Consider the following 15,443-nt stretch of genomic DNA (forward strand, 5'->3'; position numbering starts at 1 on the left):
TCACCTCCGGGTTTCGATTCCTCCGCTCGATCCCATATATAGTTACCCAAATAGGATCTGTACTGGGAGTGTTTCAGAACGCTTTCGTCTGCTCGATAGCTCGGCCGCTTTAAATGCATTTAAAAATAAAATCAGCTGCCTAGGTACTTCAGATTGGAATTCTGACTGATTAATAATCAGCTTTAGTTTTATTGAGTATTTACTATTGTATTGACTATATATTTCGCTCTATAATCTTAAACTTGCAAATATTATTTTTTAACATTTCTTAAATATAGTTCAACGGGCACACACCACGATAATATTTTTGGATTTGTTGATATTTCGACCCAGTTGCATGGATCGAGCTCTCGTCATGATCCATGCAACTGCAACAAATGTTGATTAACCGCGAAAAATCTTAGTTTAAAATCTTTAATTATTTATTAATTTCAATTAAATTCAACTTAAATTATAAACAGTAGTAGTAGTAGATCTCTTGACCATGCTTATTTTATTACCATGATTATTGCATGCCGACAAGCAGCATTGTTGTAATGCTGTCTGTGTTCGGGTGTAAAACTTGAATGAAAATATGAACACATTGGATACGCCTGGTTTAAGCTCGTTCTTAATCCAGCTGTCCTTTGGCAGTTGGCTAAAGAATGCTCGGTACAGTTTTTTAATTTTTAGTTCCAGTGTCTGAGAGCAATGTGGGAATCGCAACTGACGTAATAATATTATAATGTCCGGAACGTCACATCGCGTCGTTCCGTTCTTTTTACAAAGACGTATAATCTACGACGTAGAACTCTGTATGACTTCGTAGATAGAAAGAGGACGTTTTGATATTCTTATTGTTATTCAATCGAATGTTATTTTTTAGTAATGATTGACGAACCAAAAAGATGGTCCACCTGACAGTTAGTGGATGATAATAAACAGAGTCTATAAACCTGCGGCGTCATGTGCCTGTAATTACACCGGCTACTTCGCCCTTCAGCCCGAAACAGTCAATTTTCTCGGTAAAATAAAATTATTAAGGGGCAACGTTGCTTTCAAATTAGGAGCGAAAAATTATATCTTTCTTTTCTTTTTAATTTTATTTTCTACATAGGGTTCATAAGTCCACAATGAACGTTATAGTTCCATCGAGTGAGAGCACAATTCATTATCATTCATCATTTTGGCGAAAACATAGACAGTGCTCAAGTCTCCACTCAGAATGCGAAGGGTTTAGGTCCTAGTCCAAGGCGCTGGCCAAGAGCGTATTGGTAGACTTCATACGCCCTCTCAAACATTACGGTTAAAAAAAAAAAGAAGTTAAATTAATGACGGCGCATAAGTCAGTACATATTTGAAAATTTAATTTATGTCCGTAAAAATATAACAAAAAAAATTTGGAAAATCCAAAAGTGCACGACTCATAATGCTCATTTAATTATCAAATATTGAAAAAAAAAAAAAAAAATTTAAAACAGCTGTACTAGGAAAGTGATGCACAGGCGCCCCTGGTGGAATAAAATGTACATAATATCTATAGATATAGATATATCACCATCCATGTTAATTTTACATGGATATATATAGATATACAGTCTTGCAGTTTTCGTTTTTTATTAATTGCAATTAAACTACACTGAATTAATCAATCATTCGCATTCAGTGACCTACAATCGTCGATTAGAATTAAAAAAAAAAAAATTTAACTCAAATAATGGATTTTTTCACAAGTTAGAGTGTTTTCGTGTTTCACACATTACGGACAGGGAAATTTTTTGACCTATTTTGGTGTTTTTCTCCAATTCTATTGCAGTAAATCAATTTTTTAAAAGTATGGAATTAAACTCCATTAAATTATCTCGACAATAGTATGCAAAATATCTTGATTCCGTGAACTAACAAGGCTATAATAATAAAAATAGCCGCCGAAATGAGGCGAAAAAAATTTTTCGATCGTAAAGCACTCTCTGATGCTTCGCATCATGAGTCGTGCATAAAAAATATGGACTGTAATAATATAAATATTAGAAGCGAAAATAAAATCGTTGTGCATTTTACTAGGCTACATAAAATTTCCAATTTATTCAAGGGCAATTGTATATTATTTTGTAACAACTTACCGAATGAAATCTTTGAGATGTCTCTAAACATTAAGTTTATATAAAACGTAAGCTTGCAGAAAAATCCTATTATAATGTTAAGGATTACTTAAAACCTAAAAAGCTTGGCTGTGTATTGCTCTAACTTCATAGCTTAATATTAATATTATTATTAGTGTGTGTGTGTGTTGTGGGCTCTTCTTAGACCAGGGCACGTTTGGAACCCTCGCAGCTTTAGGTTTAAGTTGGTTAACGAAGTTATCACCATCCCCTTACAATTATGTAAACATATACTCGTATGTCCATACGCTATAAGTGCCTGTGATAGGCCTACATGAATAAAGATATTTTGAATTTTGAATTTGAATTCTCAGTCATGCAGGTTTCCTCACTATGTTAAAGCGATATTTAAGTGCTGGAATTTAAAACGCACATAGCTCCGAAAAGTTAGAGTTGCATGCTCGAACTCACCGCTACTCTAACAACTAATACTATATTATATTTTTATTACATTTGAAGAATGAAAAAAAAAACCGACACAAAAAGCAACTACAAAAATATGTTGTTTGGAGATACTTATATTTTGTAATTGATCCCAAAATCCTTTTCGTAATTTCTTATGCGTGTATCAAATAATAAATTACACATTCTTAGAAAGTCGGTTGGGACAAAAATTTGACACAAAAATGCATTAGTGATTTCTGCTAACCAATGCATTGTTAGGTTTTAATTCAGTTATTGTTTTGGCACCCCTTCCCCTTAAATAGTAGAAGAGTCATAAATTTTGTCCTTCTTTTTTTTCCTGGCTCTGGGCTGTGGTTTTAAGTTGGAGATCCCGGGTTAGATTCCCGTCAGGTATAATTTATGGTTTTATTATGGCTGAATTTTCTCTGGTGTGGTCTGGAGATTTCGGCCAACGCTAGTTACCACCCAACTGAAGAAACCGCTAAGCGGTTTAGCATTTCTTTTTTTTATGTACATAGACGATAGCTAGGCTGCAATTTCACCTGATGGTAAGTGATGATGCAGCCTAAGGTGGAGCGCGCTTGCCTAGGTAATGCCTATTCAATCTTGATTTGAAGGTACTCATATTGTAGGTAATAGGGAAAATAAATAAATACATTACGACAATACACACGTCGCCAGCTAGCCCCAAAGTAAGCGTAGCTTGTGTTATGGGTACTAAGCTGACTGATGAATACTTTTATGAAGACAGATAAACACCCAGACACTGAAAAACATTCATGTTCATCGCACCAACATTTTCCAGTTGTGGGAATCGGACCTTCGGCCTTGGACTCAGAAGCAGGGTCGCTGTCCACTGCGCCAATCGGCCGTCAAAAAGCGCGTTCATGGTATATCAACCACGTAGGGACTAAGGATGCAGATCCTTACGTTCCGGTACAGGTATGGGTTTAATATAACTGCCATATCTGACACTTCTGACAGGTAAGCCCGCTAAAATCTTAGACTGCAGTCAAGGACCAACTATAGTGTTATAAAAAATAAATATATATATTTAACCAACGACTTCATTTCACTTCTGGCGCCCTACGAAAAAAAAATACGGACTCACAAGAAAAAGTGCAGAAGGCCTTCCTGAGATACTTGTTCAAGCGCTGCTATGGGTGTTACCCTTTTATGTACCCAACCAAATTTCTTTTAGGTTGCTTAGGGTTCAACTCCCTGTAGGTCAGACGGACTTGCGACCAACTAAAAATAATGTGGCAAATCTTACGAGGAGACGTCGATGCTCCAGATTTTCATAACCAACTGTGTTGTATACGTGCCCCAAAAGACAATAACCTTCGTCCACGTAAAAACAAATTATTCGTGGTCCCTTCCTGTAACACTGTTGCACGTTACATGGCACCTATACCGCGTTCACTGTTGTCTTTCGATGCGCTCTTTTATAAGAATGCTCAATGGGATCTATTCCATGACGGTGGACAACATTGGTCCGGCGTGAATTGTTGAGATACTCTGAGAATATTGAATAACCTTTACTTCAATATTCGCAGAGTATCCTATGATGTTTAATGCCATATTTCATTCATTTGTCTTATAGTTAAATTATGTAGTTCTATATAGTTAGTGTAAGTGGCCCTGCCGTAATAACAAGATGTAAAATAAAATAAAAATAAATAAATAAATATCGATATAACATTAGTTTTAAAGCCTACATTGCCTAAAAACCTCATACTTTTGGTGGCAGGCGGGCCAATTTTATGCGTAATAACCACGTTGACAGGCGCGAGTTAAGCTGAGAGTCGGGACTCGGGCCGATCCGCGGGGCGGCGCAAGCTATTTTCAGCGCTTTAGTCATCAGCTCAGAAATAGCTTCATTGTAATCCATACCGGCACGTAATCTCGTTCTATACACGTCTACCTCCTACTATGTTATAATGAAATTAACTTCAAAGCGGTACGGATTGCTGGTCGACTTAAAAGACCCATTAGCAAGACTCCATAAAGTACCCATTACTTTCTCCCTCCTTTCTTCACTTTCAGGCAGTTCGCAGGGCATAACCGTACCGGGTACTCCACACTGGTTTGGCCGTGGCTAGTTACCACCCTACCGACAAGGACGTGCCCATGTCGCGTAGACTCCGATAAGGTTAGGGGTATGACAAAAGGTTAGCCCGCTACCATCTTAGGTGAGATTGCAGTCAAGGGCTAACTCCTCGCATAGTGCCTGTGAAATTCTCATTCCAAATAGATTATCCTATTTTATCCGTGGATATGGATTATGCCTCTAAAGCAGTTATTACTTTTTCGTCTAAATCTCGCTATAAAGGTCGCTATTATTTATTTTTCTTGAAAAGCTAATCTGACTGAAATTAGCAAAAATATTTTTTTTACTCCATCTTCAGATGACTCAATGAAAAACAAAAAAACTTTCATATCAACAGATAGATGTCCACTGCTGGTCGTAGGTCTTTTGAAGGGAGTTCCAAATTTATTGATCAATTAATGTGGTCCGTCCACGTCGTCGGGGTCGACCAGCGCTGCGCTTATCAGTGCGGGGCTGCCTTACTAGCACCTTGGGAGGTCCCAAGATGTTGGGGTCAACATTCCTTCTCCGAACAATGTGACCCGCCCATTGCCACTTCAGCTTCGCGACTCGCTGAGCTATGTCGTATTCTGGTTCTTCTAAGGATCTCCCCATTTCTGATTTCATCACGTAGAGATACTCCGAGCATAGCAACTTTTAGCTCTAGTAAGCGACCATGTTTCAGAGCCATAGGTCATCACTGGTTTGGTCTTCAGGGTTTACCTGCACAGAATGCAAAAGTGTACTGCTGTGTGACTAAATGTACAATTTTCTTTGCTTGTGCAAACGAAATTTGAGATATGAAAACCCACATTTCTTTCCGCACTGAATGCCTGCTTGGTTTAACTGTAATGGCCTTCAGTATACTGACCTACTTAAGTGTGACCAACTGCTACCTCCATACGAAGCTGTTGACGATGTTTATAGTATAAAGCAGAAAACCAGTGATGGACCGAGTACTCGTACGAGCTTTTTACTAGACGTACTAAACTTCCATATATTTTGCGACCGTTACGAGAGCAGTACTAATTTTGCATAAAAGACAATTGCGGTTTTTATACGAGTAGTATTGAAATTGCATAAGCAACAGTTGCTTTCTGTATACGAGACGTTCAAAACTTGTATAAAACTCACTTTTGACCTGCACATAAGACGTACTAAACTTGCATAGAAGACACTTTCGACCTGCATACAAGACGTTCTTAACTTGCATAAAAGACACTTTCGACCTGCATACAAGACGTTCTTAACTTGCATAAAAGACACTTTCGACCTGCATACAAGACGTTCTTAGCTTGCATAAAAGACTTGCGACCTGCATACAATACCAGATTTTCTACACTTACATAAAATATCGTTTCGACCTGCATACAAGACGTACTTAACTTGCATAAAAGACACTTTCGACCTGCATACAAGACGTTCTTAACTTGCATAAAATACACTTTCGACCTGCATACAAGACGTTCTAAACTTGCATAAAAGACACTTTCGACCTGCATACAAGACGTACTTTACTTGCATAAAAGACACTTTCGACCTGCATACAAGACGTTCTTAACTTGCATAAAAGACTTGCGACCTGCATACAATACCAGATTTTCTACACTTGCATAAAATACCGTTTTGACCTGCATACAAGACGTCCTTAACTTGCATAAAAGACACTTTCGACCTACATACAAGACGTACTTAACTTGCATAAAAGACACTTTCGACCTGCATACAAGACGTTCTTAACTTGCATAAAAGACACTTTCGACCTGCATACAAGACGTTCTTAACTTGTTTAAAAGACTTGCGACCTGCATACAATACCAGATTTTCTACACTTGCATAAAATACCGTTTCGACCTGCATACAAGACGTTCTTAACTTGCATAAAAGACACTTTCGACCTGCATACAAGACGTTCTAAACTTGCATAAAAGACACTTTCGACCTGCATACAAGACGTACTTAACTTACATAAAAGACACTTTCGACCTGCATACAAGGCGTACTTAACTTGCATAAAAAACACTTTCGACCTGCATACAAGACGTTCTTAACTTGCATAAAAGACACTTTCGACCTGCATACAAGACGTTCTTAACTTGCATAAAAGACACTTTCGACCTGCATACAAGACGTTCTTAACTTGCATAAAAGACACTTTCGACCTGCATACAAGACGTTCTTAACTTGCATAAAAGACACTTTCGACCTGCATACAAGACGTTCTAAATTTGCATAAAAGACACTTTCGACCTGCATACAAGACGTACTTAACTTGCATAAAAGACACTTTCGACCTGCATACAAGACGTTCTTAACTTGCATAAAAGACTTGCGACCTGCATACAATACCAGATTTTCTACTCTTGCATAAAATACCGTTTCGACCTGCATACAAGACGTCCTTAACTTGCATAAAAGACACTTTTGACCTACATACAAGGCGTACTTAACTTGCATAGAAAACACTTTCGACTTGCACATAAGACGTACTAAACTTGCATAGAAGACACTTTCGACCTGCATACAAGACGTTCTTAACTTGCATAAAAGACACTTTCGACCTGCATACAAGACGTTCTAAACTTGCATAAAAGACACTTTCGACCTGCATACAAGACGTACTTAACTTGCATAAAAGACACTTTCGACCTGCATACAAGGCGTACTTAACTTGCATAAAAAACACTTTCGACCTGCATACAAGATGTTCTTAACTTGCATAAAAGACACTTTCGACCTGCATACAAGACGTTCTTAACTTGCATAAAAGACACTTTCGACCTGCATACAAGACGTTCTTAACTTGCATAAAAGACACTTTCGACCTGCATACAAGACGTTCTAAACTTGCATAAAAGACACTTTCGACCTGCATACAAGACGTACTTAATTTACATAAAAGACACTTTCGACCTGCATACAAGGCGTACTTAACTTGCATAAAAAACACTTTCGACCTGCATACAAGACGTTCTTAACTTGCATAAAAGACACTTTCGACCTGCATACAAGACGTTCTTAACTTGCATAAAAGACACTTTCGACCTGCATACAAGACGTTCTTAACTTGCATAAAAGACACTTTCGACCTGCATACAAGACGTTCTTAACTTGCATAAAAGACACTTTCGACCTGCATACAAGACGTTCTAAATTTGCATAAAAGACACTTTCGACCTGCATACAAGACGTACTTAACTTGCATTAAAGACACTTTCGACCTGCATACAAGACGTTTCTTAACTTGCATAAAAGACTTGCAACCTGCATACAATACCAGATTTTCTACACTTGCATAAAATACCGTTTCGACCTGCATACAAGACGTCCTTAACTTGCATAAAAGATACTTTCGACCTACATACAAGGCGTACTTAACTTGCATAGAAAACACTTTCGACCTGCACATAAGACGTACTAAACTTGCATAGAAGACACTTTCGACCTGCATACAAGACGTTCTTAACTTGCATAAAAGACACTTTCGACCTGCATACAAGACGTTCTAAACTTGCATAAAAGACACTTTTGACCTGCATACAAGACGTACTTAACTTGCATAAAAGACACTTTCGACCTGCATACAAGACGTTCTTAACTTGCATAAAAGACTTGCGACCTGCATACAATACCAGATTTTCTACACTTGCATAAAAGACTTGCGACCTGCATACAATACCAGATTTTCTACACTTGCATAAAATACCGTTTCGACCTGCATACAAGACGTCCTTAACTTGCATAAAAGACACTTTCGACCTACATACAAGACGTACTTAACTTGCATAAAAGAAACTTTCGATCTGCATACAAGACGTACTTAACTTGCATAAAAGACACTTTCGATCTGCATACAAGACGTACTTAACTTGCATAAAAGAAGCGTGTTTGACGCATATAAGCCACAGGTAGCCTAAAATAAAAAGCAAACAAAATTTCAGTTATAGGTATCGTAGTGCTATTTTTAGCAAACAGTTTATTTTGAAAGCCAAGAAACCACACCAAATTAGCTTGGTTAGTTACACACAAATAAACTCGCTAAAGACACAACACCCGTGGTTTTAGAGGTGGGGAGTAAAAATACATTAGTATTTACTGGACGACAATAGGTCGGGAATTAGAATTTTGGCAACATTTCAGAATTTAGAAATATCTGTCACCTACGCATGACTTCCGCGATTTTGGCCCATAGTATGTTTTCTTCTGAGGTTTTCTTAGTACGATATCTCGATGGACGACCGTGCTGACTGTATAGCTTGGTGACGTCAGATCACCAACTCCTCAGCCCAACCCGTCTGCTGAATGATCAAGAGAGGCCTTTAGTGCAGCTGTGAATTAAATTGATGATTGATTATATACACTTACGTGTAACAATAATCGCTAAAAACCACCAACCCGCTTTAGAGCAGGGTGGTGGGTCTAAAACACTCACCTTTGGGTAAGAGGCCTGTGCCTGTGGTGGGACTTAGGCTAATGATGATGATGATGATGAAAAACTCGTTTAACACACCAAAGCAGCAAATCATCCCATTCCTATGATAGATTAAAAGCACACTTGGTGATTCACGTGTTTAGCGGATTATAGTATTTAACTAATTTCCCCCAAGTTATTGAATAGTGCCAAAACAACATCTTTCAAATTTCAAATTCAAACCACAGCTTAGTCATCGTACAGTTTAGAATTAAATATTCTCGCGCAACTATTATGCTATGTTAGGGTAAAGTATTTCACAAATTAGGACTCTTTAAAAAATAAAGATTATCATTATAAGTTATCCACAATCGTTCAAAGAGAAATCGAGCATTTAAAACATGCAGATTACGTCATTCAGTCATTCTAATATCATTAATTTCAAATGGCAACTCTAATGCTTATCTAAATAATTTCTTACAACACACAACAACAACTGTACTTGACGCTTCAAAAGTGCTTATAAACCAGGCCTACTCTAAATAAATGAATAATGAATTTTGAATTTGAGTTCAATTTAGTTGAATTCAGGTCAAATTTCACAACGTCATCAAAAGGCGCCGTTGAGGTATCATCATCAACAGTCCAAAATGTTCTGTATGTTGATTCTATGTTTGAAATTATAGACGAGTATCTAGAATTTCAAATATAGAGTCAACATACACAATACACATATTATAGTCAGAATGTCAACTATTACAAAACAGAGCGAAACAGCCACATTTTCTATGTTCACTAGTCTTACTCATGTCACTTGCTCAACAAATGACATGAGCACTCTGCTTCCTTACTCTATTATAGCTAAACTTTGCCTTAAGTTTAATGATATACCCAAACAGAACTATACTATGGTTCGTACACTGAATTATTCTCCGTTCGACATTGAAGGCTCACTTGTTAAGAAACTCTGTTTCCATACTGTATGATAGCTAAACTATGCCTTAAGTTTAATAATATGCGTAACCGGTAATATACTACGCGGTATAAACCTCTCTCTCTAGCAATAAAGCCTTCTCTTTCCTTAAGTTGTCGTTCCATTGACTCACTGCCTTTCACTTGAAGTAACAGACCGACATGCTTTGAGCGGAATCATTGTGTTATCATCAAAGTGATAAAAATGTTATCGTGAAAGCAAAGATGTGTAACAAATTTAGTCTCATACCAAAGTTATGTCTAGTGAACTTAGTGTTTCTATTTACGGGTAAGTAAGACATTCAAGTAACTTAAAAATGGAAAAGTTAAGATGTTTTCTTTGCATTAAAACTTAAAACTTCAGAAAAATGGGTCTATGTAACTTTTTGTTCTTCGCAAGCGATATGACTATATCGGTAATTTCGTTTCTTTTCGAAAAATATGCGTCGTTATTTTATTTAGTTACAGTTTAGGCAAAAAACTTTGTAATACATATCTGAGGACGTTTTTTTTTGATTTTTTAACTTTACATGACAGATCCTTTGAAATGTCAACCGTTTTAGGGTATCTAATATTCTAAAGATACGAATAAAAACAAAAAAAAAACCATCAAAAATATAGCATTTATAAAAATACAAGGTCTGTAGGTTCAAAAAATAAATCACTAAAATAATTGCTGACCAGTGAGTGACCTTTGCAATGCTTTACACAATTTTAAACTTTTGGTCACTCGAATTAAGAGTCATTATGGATTATTTATTAAATACTTTTAAAAGCGATTACTGCTTTACAATATTAACACTTAAGTGTAGGTGTTAGGATTTAAATTTGTTAATAAATAAAGCTGATGTTATTGGAAAGCTAAGTGCTTGCATTAGTCAGGTATGATTTCTATGACAATGTAATTACCAATTATTTAACGACGTTATACAGGTGGCCGGTCAATTGACGTCACAAAAAAAAAAGTTCCGTGAATTACTTACATTTTTAATTTAAAATTGAAAATTTTAATCAAACTTTTAACTTTTTTACAACATGAGAATTCAGTTCCAAAACAAAAAACTATAAAAAAGTATTTTGAATTTTTTAAGAAATTTTTTAAGATGGTCTTTTGGAAAATCCTACAAAAAATCGAAAAAAAAATGAATAATGGTGATTCGGGTACCCCACAACATACCGGACCTAAATTTTTTTTTAGGCGTCAACGGACCGGCCACCCTGTATATTGTATATGTTACATAATTTAGTACAACTTGCCTCAAGGATGTCGTAATAATTATTATAAGTAGGAATCTAATTGACACTAAGCTAACTTTGCTACAAGTTCGTAGAAAAGAAAAAAAAGTTACTTAAATTATTACACCGCATTTTTTTATAAGAAACACCACAAAAAATGTTTTCATTTGACTAAAACACTCGATACCTACTCGATAATTTGATGCTCGATCCAGGAATCGAATCCAATACCTCGCAGTCAAAGAACCTAGAGACACGGTAACCACTAAGCCGGCAGTTAAAATTCAATTCATTTATTTAAAGTACGGCTGCTACCAGTGCCGAGCAGGCCAAGAGGCGTAAATATGAAAACTGATTTTTCTGCCTTTTGGAGTAGAGACTTTGGGACCGTGGGGTCCGGAGGCACGAGCTATATTCAAAGAATTATCGAAAAGGGTTATCGAGTCTACCGGTGATCCTAGAGCGGGCAATTAAATTGGCCAACGAATTAGTTTGGCCATCCAAAGGGGCAATGCTGCCAGCATCTTAGGAACATTGCCTCGCTGCGGTGGTTTCGAAGACGTTTTAGACTTTATTAAGTTTTAAATAGTTTATTTTAGGTTATATTTATAAAACAATTATTTTAAAGAATAAATAAATGCTATTTATATGTAACCAAGAAATAATAATTGATTCTCAGTTTCGTGATGGCCTAAGTAGGCCTAATATAAGCAATTTTGATACGTGAAGTATGATTGTTTGTAGTGACTCTACCACCGATTCGGAAGGCAGGTGGGCAGACTTCTACCGAGCAGAAGCCGACAAGAAACTCAGCAGTTCTTCTTTTCCAACATAATTTTACAATGTAACAATCATTGTTTTATCTTGTGTGAGATGAAAGCGGAGCGGCTTGCTTCCAAGTAACATAGTCGCCTCATTTTTTATACATTCTTTAAACTTATGTAAACATAAATCTAATATTACCTTCGGTATCATTTTATAAAAGCAAATACTCAGCCCCTAAAATATCCCTTATATCCCTCATTAATAGGTTTAATATAACTGCCATACCACTAACAGGTAAGCCCGCTACGAGGTTGTAGTAAAGGCTAACCTGTGGTGAACTAAAAAAAACAAGGGTACAAGCTGCTAACCGGTTTTTGACGACCGCCCTGGCGCAAAGGTGAGACCGTGAGCGATGTGAATTTAAGTACGAGGTCCCGGGTTCGATTCCCGGCAGGGGCAATATGGGAATTTATATTTTCAGAATTTTCTCTAGTTACCACCCTACCGACAAAGACGTGCCGCTAAGCGATTTAGTGTTCCGATGCGATGTCGCGTAGAAATAGAATAGGGGTAAGACTACCATACTCCCTAACAGGTTAACCCGCTACCATCTTAGACTGCATCATCACTCACCAGGTGAGATTGCAGTCGAGGGCTGACTTGGAGTGGAATAAAAAAATATATATTTCTATACTTGCAGAAATCAACGCACTTGTCCTACGCGCGTATATCTCGCAGCATGGATTGCACGGAGAAATCGAGTTCTCACACAAAAATGATACGTTCATCAACATTCGAACAAACCTCAAACCGACTCTACAATACCCGGACGGCGTTTGGAGGTGGACTGTTCACGAATTCCCTGTAGACTACCGAGATTTGGGCAACGAGAGATGCTCTGCCGGTAGTCTCGGAAAGGAACTGATAGATCTGACTGAAGAACTCGGCTACCTCATCGTACCTGGTAAAGATCACGCGGAGTATGAGAGTAAGAACTCATTGACGGGCCCTATTGGTTTATGGGGCAAGAGTATCCTATTGGAGACGGCAGAAGGGGACAGAACTATATGCGCATCTATTCTGTCAATCGATCAGCTCTACGAAAAGCATGCGGTCGCGAGATTCACAGCTCCCATTGCGGGGACTTTGGATTTCAGGTATGTTACATAAAATTCTAAAATTCATTTTTTTCCTACATTTAGCACTTTTAACCCCTAAATGATAGATAAAATTTGAGTATTTAAGGAGGAATTTATAGGTACAGTATAAGTAAAATTTATATATTATTTTATGTAAATTTATAGGTATATTTTTGTTTACTAAATAAATATGAATAAAATACCAATAGCGATAGATATTTAAAATTGAAATGTATATTCAATCTTAATTATAAAACCAATTATATGGATAAAGATTAATTTCATGACTTCATAATTTTTTTTTGTTTTTTGTTACTAGAAAAACTACTGGTACTTTTCCCGGGGAAATAATTGTCTTCTACCCTTGCTAGCCAATGGCATACAATATCGGAATCGATTACAGAACTTGATTTTAGAGTCGATATCAGTATGATATCGATATTGATATCGATACTGATATCGATTACAATAACGATTAAGATATAGATATTAATAGCGATTATGATATTTATTTATTTATACTCTTTATTTGTACACCACTCAGAAAAACGAGACAAAAAAAAAAGAACAAACACTTGAAGAATGAAGCAGGATGCAAAAGACGGAATCGCTAAGTAGCGATCTCTGCCAGGCAACCTTAGGATTAGGAAAACTAAAAAGAAAACAAGTAGGAGGGGTACACTATTTAGTACATGCATACGAATATCTACATACTAATACATAAACCAGACTACACAAATAAAAAAAATACTATTGATAAATATAAAAAATAAATAAACTATAGTCTTAAAAATGTAATAGGCCCGTTTTGACATTTGTGCAAGACCATAGAATGTAACTTGGAACGAAACTGAAAGAAACAATAAAATAAAAATCAATTACATACAGTGTTTTAAAAAATACGTAATTTTTTTTGGGACGTTAAATAATATGAAAGAATATATTGCGAGTATTCTTTTTGCGCTTACTTCATAGTAGCATGCATTTTATAATTGTTGCGAAACGTTCCGAAAACAGTTACGTTACGTTAGTCTTTTTTTTTTTTATACTAGAGCTGTAACCATTTTTTTACTGAATATCGAAATTAAATATTGTGTAGTTATCTTTACTGCAAAGAATGAGCTTGGTTCTCAAAATGGGTTCTAAATAATGAGTCTGAGTTGATGTATCTGACCAAGCGGCACATGACTGAAGCGTCCCCGCGTGCAGTTTTTCGTTCCTCATCTTGTAAAGTTGACTGTGCGCTCGTTTAAGTTTGATATATATTGTTTACTATTACGTTAACTATGGCTCTTCTATTTTGGACATTAAATTTGACTCGATTTTTGTGTTTGTTGTTATATAGTACTAACTCTGTTTCAACATGTTGAAAAGTGGACGTATAATCAACAGCCAGTCACGCGTATTGGTTGTGAAGTTAAAGGAATACTTTGAACGAACGAACACTTTACAATACATAATAATATCAATCAAGTACTGATACAAACTTGAATTGATTTATCGTGAGTATCGAGTCCCGAGTCTTATGGTTCCATAACTAGTTACGTCGCGATGACAAATGTCAAAACGGGCCTATTACATTTTTACGACTATAATACATATTTTAATATACCATAAATACTTAAATATGAGTTTGAGTAGATAAATAAATAATAATAGTCGTCTTCACTGAGCGAGATAATGAGCCTTAACAGCATTTTGAAATATGCCCAATTACTTCGACTGTCTTATGTTCAATGGGAGTGCATTCCACAATTCAGTAGCTTCGACAGTGAACGCATGCTTATAAAACTTCGTTTTGAGGAACGGCATGCTCAAGGTCAGCGCACGACTCGATCTAAGTTCATACTGCACTCCAAGAAATTTAAACTTCTCCTTAAGATAAGAAGGAGTCTTAGGATTAAATAACACACAGTACAGAAGTGAAAGTACATGAAGATCCCGGCGACGGCGAATAGGGAGCCACTTAAGCTTCTGACGAAATTCAGATACATGGTCATATTTGCGTAATCCAAATATGAATCGAATAGCTAGATTTTGAAGATAGTACTCGGTCAAATTAAGATAGCTTGCGTCCGCATATATAATATAATAGTCGAGAATAGAGAGAAAAAGAGAATGTGCTAACATAATTTTAGTCGGGATTGGAAGAATGGATCGAAGACGGCACAGCGACCTAAAAGTGCCAAAAGTCCTTCCACTCAAATCCCTGACTTGCACGGGCCACGATAACTCTTCAAGATGTAAGCCAAGGTCCTATAACACAGGCACAAAACGGAATTGTG

General features: G+C 36.6%; 1 protein-coding gene across 1 annotated transcript in view; it reads left to right on the plus strand.

The window, feature by feature from the left end:
- The first annotated feature begins 10,178 nt into the window (after positions 1-10,178).
- The window catches only part of LOC120634311, a 44,740-nt gene continuing 39,475 nt past the window's right edge, over positions 10,179-15,443 (plus strand). The window contains exons 1-2 of the mRNA XM_039904809.1: positions 10,179-10,307; positions 12,720-13,176. Of these exons, the coding sequence (XP_039760743.1) occupies positions 10,244-10,307; positions 12,720-13,176 (521 nt within the window). The 5' untranslated portion in view covers positions 10,179-10,243. The remainder of the gene's footprint in view (positions 10,308-12,719; positions 13,177-15,443) is intronic.

Source organism: Pararge aegeria, chromosome 23, assembly GCF_905163445.1.
Source record: "Pararge aegeria chromosome 23, ilParAegt1.1, whole genome shotgun sequence".
Taxonomy (NCBI): domain Eukaryota; kingdom Metazoa; phylum Arthropoda; class Insecta; order Lepidoptera; family Nymphalidae; genus Pararge; species Pararge aegeria.